The sequence below is a fragment of the Cynoglossus semilaevis genome, chromosome 15, assembly GCF_000523025.1.
Source record: "Cynoglossus semilaevis isolate Cse_v1.0 chromosome 15, Cse_v1.0, whole genome shotgun sequence".
Classification (NCBI taxonomy): Eukaryota; Metazoa; Chordata; class Actinopteri; order Pleuronectiformes; family Cynoglossidae; genus Cynoglossus; species Cynoglossus semilaevis.
Genome location: NC_024321.1, coordinates 3,417,108 through 3,424,918, shown reverse-complemented (window position 1 = coordinate 3,424,918; position 7,811 = coordinate 3,417,108). Strand labels below are relative to the sequence as shown.

General features: G+C 40.0%; 1 protein-coding gene across 1 annotated transcript in view; it reads left to right on the top strand.

The window, feature by feature from the left end:
* LOC103390633 (C-terminal-binding protein 1) overlaps positions 1 to 7,602 on the top strand; it is a 20,410-nt gene extending 12,808 nt beyond the window's left edge. Inside the window, exons 4-11 of the mRNA XM_008326556.3 lie at positions 3 to 56; positions 489 to 591; positions 978 to 1,102; positions 1,338 to 1,427; positions 2,628 to 2,758; positions 3,055 to 3,182; positions 3,395 to 3,509; positions 4,095 to 7,602. Coding sequence (XP_008324778.1) covers positions 3 to 56; positions 489 to 591; positions 978 to 1,102; positions 1,338 to 1,427; positions 2,628 to 2,758; positions 3,055 to 3,182; positions 3,395 to 3,509; positions 4,095 to 4,290 — 942 coding nt within the window. The 3' untranslated portion in view covers positions 4,291 to 7,602. The remainder of the gene's footprint in view (positions 1 to 2; positions 57 to 488; positions 592 to 977; positions 1,103 to 1,337; positions 1,428 to 2,627; positions 2,759 to 3,054; positions 3,183 to 3,394; positions 3,510 to 4,094) is intronic.
* The last annotated feature ends 209 nt before the right edge of the window (positions 7,603 to 7,811 follow it).

Here is a 7,811-nt window from a genome sequence, read left to right as displayed (position 1 = left end):
ACTCCACGCTGTGCCACATCCTCACCCTGTACCGACGCACCACATGGCTGCATCAGGTTTGTGTGACGGATTAACTGGAATTACATTGGTTTAAATGAGCCTATCTTTGTAATGCACTTGTTGTGACAGCAGTGTTGCTCCAAAGATATTTGAATAAACACGGAATGGTGAATCGGTGAAATAGATTTCATTGTGAGATGTGTAGCGTATTGTAAAAATGGGTTTGATAGATCAGGTTTAGACTTAACTTGAATCTGATTAAACTATACACATGCAGAGTTGGTTTTTTTTTTTTTTTTTTATTTTTTAGACATACACAGTGTCTTTCAGTAACCAGACAGAGATGTAAAGACTTAAGCTAGGTTTGCTTGAAAAAAAAAAGAAAAAGAAATCACATTTAAGAAAATGCTTCAAGTAGAAAAACTAGTTTCCATTAAAGGTTAATGCGGTCAGTCTGGCATGTAATTAATTACGAACGTTCATCTCAGGCTCTGCGGGAGGGCACGCGGGTTCAGAGTGTGGAGCAGATACGGGAGGTGGCGTCTGGTGCAGCGAGGATCAGAGGAGAGACGTTGGGACTAATAGGACTAGGTAGGTTACACTTCCTGTTGATGTTATTGAATGGAAAGTACAAAATATATTTTTTGATTTATGTGTGTGTGTGTGTGTGTGTGGGTGGGTGGGGTGATTTAGAAGAACAGTACGACTTTCTTATCGGGTTCCTGCCGAGCAAAAAATTTAATCAAGCTTCTTTCCCCCTTTTCTTTGACATTTTAATTTTGAGAAGTTTCCACCTGAGCTCAGCTAAACTGATCTCTGGGAGCGTGAGTGCTAATAAACTATAAGCAGATTAGACCAAATGAGGAATGCAGTTCTTTACAGTCCAATAATTTCCAACAGTTTCAAAAGTGATGTTGTGCAGGGGTTTAAAGGTGTATTTTGCTGTTTGAGTTGAATGTGTAATGATGTGATTCCAGGTCGAGTGGGGCAGGCTGTAGCTCTGCGGGCTAAAGCTTTTGGCTTCAATGTCATTTTCTATGACCCCTATTTGGCTGATGGAGTAGAACGATCCCTTGGACTACAGAGGGTCACCACACTACAGGTGAACACACGCTCTCTCTCACACACACAGAAATGGTGCTGTGTCGAGAGTGCAAGCGAGCAAGCAAGACGGAACAAAAACATGGTTATTAAATGGAATCATCAGATCTGTGGTGATTTGTAATTCAGAATGGCAGTTGACATGATACGACACCACTGCACCCACGAGGCAGGATTATTGGTGTGAACAGACAACAGGAATTTCACAGTGCGTCTTTGCCTTTCTGTTTTTCCAGGACCTGCTTTTCCACTCTGACTGTGTTTCTCTGCACTGCAGCCTGAACGAGCACAACCACCACCTTATCAACGACTTCACCATCAAACAGGTGGAGGAACAGACACAACTCTGAGTACATACAGTACAGGACACCTGGGGTGGACTGAAATGACAATACATTGGTTAACATAACCAGGGCCAACTTGCGCTTTTAATGTTCCTAAGCATAGTTTAATATTTCATTTGATAGCCACTACGAATCAAGAGGAGTTACACACAATAATTTACAAAACAATAGAATTAGTTTCCAAAAAATACAAAAAAAAACAAACAAACAAAAAAAAAACCCCACAAGGTTTATCTAGGGCAGTGGTTCTCAACCTTTTCTACTCTGTACCACCTGAGAAAACACTGAGCTCTCTGAGTACCACCATGATGACCAACATTAGAACATAGCAGCATAGGCCTTCCCTGTTAGCTTCTACCACAGGAGAGATGTTTAGAAATGTTTAGAAAGATGTTGATGTTCAAATGTTGTATTAATTGTGCATGGCATGTTTCAGATTTATTCAATTGAAAATGGACATGTGAAAATTTGAATTTTCCCTGTGTACCACTAGAGAGTGCTCGCGTACCACTAGTGATACTAGTACCACAGTTTGAGAACCACTGATGTAAGGGATAGCTTAAGATTTGATAACAAAAACACTCCAAACAAACCAATGCTGCCCACTGAAAAAAAAAAAAACAACCAATAAAGTAACTAAAAAAACCCAGAAAATAACCAAAAGTCTGACATCTCTCTGAAAGTGAGTAATACAACTGACAGTTGTTGTAAAACTAATGCTGGACGAAAAACCAAATTTTCCTAATGACCTTCTGGGCCCCATTAAATCCGTCCAAGTTCCGTGACTGCCCCCAGCAGGGACTATGTTTATGACTGACATACACAAACATGGTTTATTTACTCTGGCATCAAATATTACAACTAATGAGTTTAAAATATTCATGTGGATACACAGTGATGATCACTGTCTGGGCGAAGAACGATGGGGTTTCTGATGATTCTGGTCCATCAGCATTACAGTTGTCCTTTTCATGGACACAGTGACATCACTGAAGGACAGTGGTTGGTGATGGACTTTTTAAACTTTTGAGGCTGATTTAGTTGGATTGGAAGATCAACTTAGGATAACAAAAAACCCTAAGGCCTGATGCTGTGCTAATGCAGTTTGTTGCAGACTGAGATAAGATTTTCTAATAGATAAAAGTGACTCATTGTGACTAACTGTGTGTGTGTGTGTTGAAGATGCGTCAGGGGGCGTTCCTAGTAAACACAGCCAGAGGGGGATTGGTGGACGAGAAAGCTCTGGCTCAGGCTCTTAAGGAGGGCAGGATACGTGGAGCTGCTCTCGATGTTCATGAGACGGAACCCTTCAGGTACTGAACTAAATGTTTACCTAAGCGAAGCCCATGTCCGAGAAATAACTGTGAGATGAAGACAATGCTTCATTCGCCAAGGCACAGGCTTTCTATTTTTTTTTGCTTTTAGGATAGTTATGTGCTAAAGAAAGAAAAGAAAACTTTTCCCATAGATGTCAAATGTATGGGACCATAACGTTTAACGTTAAAAGCTGTGAGCAACTTTGTTAACGGGTAACATGACACAGTGACTGGAAATATTCAGAGATGTCTACAGCAGCTGTAAATCACAAATTACTTGTTTGTTTGGTCAGTTTCAGCCAAGGGCCACTGAAAGACGCCCCCAATCTGATCTGCACCCCACACGCTGCCTGGTACAGTGAACAGGCTTCCATGGAAATGAGGGAGGAGGCAGCCAGAGAGATCAGAAGAGCTATCACAGGTGACACATGGATTAGTTGATTAACCCCAGAGTTGATGGACAGATAGACAGATGGACAGACAGATAGATAGATTGATAGACAGATAGACAGACAGATAAATAGATAGTGTAATGATATGTATAAAGGGTAAAATAGTGCAGGCTGTTACACTGAATCACCCCCCTGTGTATGAACAACCCTCATGAACCTGTGCCTAATTCTCTCTTCGTAGGTCGTATTCCAGACAGTCTGAAGAACTGTGTAAATAAAGAGTTCCTCAGTCAGAACAACCACTGGGCAGGAGTTGACCCAGCAACTGTCCACCCCGAGCTTAATGGGGCTTATAGGTAAGAAACATGTTTTAGTCGGAGCTGTTAAACGCCATTTCTCCAAATGTTTGCCATAATTAAAATGATAGGAATTAATGTTCTCCTAAATCTTCTTCTTTTATGGGCTACAGATGATTTTAAAGGCTATAGCCGTTTATTTATAGTCCACTATGTATCTGGACCAAGAATGTCTCTGGATTCATCAAATTGGTTATCCAGGTGTATTCAGCCAGAGAAAGTCAATGCTGCTGTGACAAAATAGTTTTCCTGACTGGAGCTTGTCAGAACTGTCATGTTGTCAGAACTAGAGTGTCAGAATAAAGGCACCGCCTGCATCTCCCCTACATCTAAGTTTGTTTGTATCTGCCAATCAGTCAGTGGTGTCATCTTTTGGTATCCTGCAGCACAGGTTTGAGGCCTGCTTCTGGCACTTTTCTTATTCACAATCTGCTTAAGCACAGCTCATATAAGGAACAATACAGTTTGTCAAGTAAGCAACTGACACACACACACAAACACACACACACCTGTTTCTGAAAGTAATGCCCAGCAGTGATTGACCCTCACACTCAATCTCTTCCTCTTCCCTTCGCTCACTTGCAGGTATCCTCCCGGCGTCGTAAGCTTACCAGCCGGCGGGCTGCCGCCTCCAGTTGAAGGCATCGTGCCCAGTGCGGTGCCCATGTCGCACACACTCCCGCCTGCTATCACACATCCTCCACATGCCCCATCTCCGGGACAAAACACTGTCAAACCACAAGAGGGTGACAGAGATCAGCATCCAAACGACCAACTGTAGCCACACACTTTCACATTCACACACACGCACACACACAGGAGTACACACATAGAGCCCGTCCCTGTTTGTCTGGAGGAGGTCAGCTGGTGACGAAGCAGTAAATTCCCATGTGTCAAGATGATGATTATGAGATGTGCAAAGTGTCGGAGTAAAAGGTTTGAGGTCCTTTAACAATCCATTCCCAACTTTGGAGCAGATATTTCCCAGCAGCATCCTGAAGATGATGATGATGATGATGATGATGATGATGGCAGAGAAGAAGAGGAGTGGATAGCTGTTTAATTTAGCACAAGCACAAGACAGTTGTCCAGCCACGACGTACGACGCGAGACTACAAGGCTGTGTTCATACTTGTCACGTTTATTTAAATCTGATTTCATTTGTAAATATTTCCGCTTAAATGTAAAGAAGCAGTAGGTTAACAAGATCTCCTAAAAATGTGGGATTCATTCCACTTCCAAATAGATTTCGTTTGCTTCTGATGAAACACAGTGTAACAAAATACATATGAAGATATCACTATTCAACCATAAATGAATTTCCAAGTAGTAAATTCAAAATGTAGGCAAACAAAACAGAGGCATGCCAAGTGGAAATTTGAAAAACAAATCTTTTCCATATGACTTCTTTGTTCCAGTGAAGAAAATCTGGACTAGTACAGTAGGCTATTTTTTTGTTGTTGAGGGAAACACATTTAGTAAAAGGAATTTTCCACATAAAAAAAAACAAACGACAAGTGTGGACACAACCTAAAAGTCTTACGCAGATCATAAATAAAAAATTTGGAAATGATAAAAATAACTTCTGCCATCTTAGACTGTAGCGTGTCTTAAGTAAGCACCTTTCATGTCTTTGTCCTTTATCTGTGTCTTTTCTTTAGTTTGATGTCTATGCGAGTGGTAGATACTGACTTGAATGTAACCTGTCTATCTACAGTTTTCAGACTTGCGGCAAAGAAGATACTATTGTTTGTTATTCCTGTTGATCAAAAAAAAAAAAAAAGAAGAAGAAAGAAACGACTTATCTGACCTCTTCTGTGTAGCCTAACCACAGACCATACACGAATGGACAAAGCAATCTGGTTGCATAGTGAGGCCATGGATAGACTTAAAGGTTTTGAAAGCAACATCATAAAACTGGAGGTGTACGGCACACTGCAGCTGCTTAACTCCTTGATTACAACAAAGCACCAACATGCTCTCTTCCACCTACTTTACTTTTAAGTTTTTAAAACTGACAATAACCCAACATTTCCAAAAAATACAACAGAGTTAAATGTACATTTCATTAAGAAGCCTCTATTTTGACGGCATATTTGATTGACAACAAACTCTCATCTTATGTCTTTAAGGTCTACTGATAAAGATCAACTTCCTGTTGCAACCACGTAGCTATGTTCACTTCATATTCACGTTCTATGTTGTAGCCAAACTGGTTTGAGAAACAACCTTGTTTTTACTTTTTATGTGCCCCTAAAATTACAAGCCCCCTCCCTAGAAAAAGAGGCAGCTTTTTGCACACCTTCTCAGGAAATTGAGTTTCCGCTGTTTGGAATGTTTTATTTTCATCTTTGTTCATTTTATGTCACTCAGTGAGTTTGTTTTGTACCTGCTTGCCTTTGTTATTTTCCTACACATTAGAATAAGAATAGCAGCAAAAGCTAAAGCCAATCTGATCTTTGCTTTTGTTTATGTTAAAGGGGCATGTGATTTTGCTCTTGGTCTTACATTGGAAACAAACAGGAAAAAAAATGAAAAAAAAAACTCCTACACTGAAAGTGCAGTAGGAGGAAAAGGCTGCAGGCTGGTGGCAAAATGGTATTCTAGGACAGAGCGACTTTTTTCCACAATCACACTTTGTTGTTGCTAAAAAAAAATAGTTCATCCCAATGGCTCCTGTCTAACAGATTAGATCTAGATGTTCTAGATCTGCTTTTCTTGGTCTTCTTCCTGTGCAATGATCCAGTACTTCTTAAAGTTGCTCCAAGTGCAACCTCGTTTTCGGAAAAGTGACATCCCTATTTAGGTACATTAAAAATATCGCTGACAACTGAAACAGTTGTGTAAGAATTTTGTATTTTCAAGGTTATTGATTTACTGAGAAGGCTTGCCGTTTTAAACACAACATGTTTGGGCAAATGAAAAAAAAAAACAACATGGGTGAAAATATACAGAATAAGAATAGCATGTCAGAATACCATGGACAGCTCCAGTAGTATGCCTTTAACATTTCACATTGGCCCCTTCCCTGAGTATACCGTTTGGCCACCCTCCGCGGCCTCTGTCTATGTGTACATATGATGTTCTGCCTGCCTGTGTCAATGTGACTTGGTTGTATCTGTGTCTTAAAAAAAAAGCAGCACTGGGAGGAGGGGTGGTGGCTAGCACTCTCCATATGACGTCATCACAAATACTGCCATCGAAATGCACATTAATGAAGATAACAAACAGAAACGAGAACAAAAACAACTATTTACTGGTTACATTCCCGCACTGTACCATAAAAAAAAACACTCTTGGTTATAATATTTATTACCTGTTGCAGCTTGTGCGTTGTCGGTGTTAGCTGACTAACTTACATTACACCTTGACTTAACGACAACTGTGTAGGTCAGCTACAACTGTGTAGGTCAGCTATAAGATGGTGCTGTCTCAACCCCCTTCTGCCAGCAGCTGAGTGGTAAAACAGTTCACTGTTCACTACCTATTTGTTTTCATGGTGAGGTAGAAAGTGTAGCAATCAGGGATGATAATTTCACAAGCCCAAATAAAGCCGGTGTAGATTGAACTCAAACTAGATGCATGAAATGGTCCTTTAGTACGTAGTAGTCACAGCCCGTGATATTTGAAGTGCATTTCTGATATTTAGCAAGAGCTGGGGTCAGTAACTATATTCAGGATGCTAAAACATATTCCGCAATTAGGTAGAAACCTGAACTATTCCTTTAATGTTTTCTGACTGATGGAGCAGTAACTTCGTAGTTTCACTAACTACTACAAAACGTTGTTTTATTCTCTTTCCTGGGTGTTAGAATAATAATATTGATAATAATAATAATAATAAAAACAAAGTTTCTTCAGTGTTTTGGTGAAATTTCATCCCTGATAGTGACATACAGTCAACTGCTGCCTACCTTGGTTCCTTTTATGGTAAAGTAGTAGGCGTAGCAATATATACAGTATACATATTCTATATTCTACGGTAAATATCATTATTTTTGGTCAAAACCGACAACCTGACAAAGATATGTTTGTGACTGTATGCATTTGTATGAATTATTTTAAAAGGAAATAAACTGTGGAAAGGTGAAAATCTGTCTCGTCCTATTCTGGTGAAAACATGGGAGCGAAGCTTACTAAAATAAATAAAAACGAAAAAAAAAAAAAGTAGGTGAAGCGAGTCAACCTTTCTTACGCCGCTGCTGACTTAACAATTTGTTAGCCTAACAGTGCTTAAAGCATTGGTCATCATGAAACTAGTGTTACGCTGTTAAATGGTGAGGCTTTTAGCAAGTGCATGTT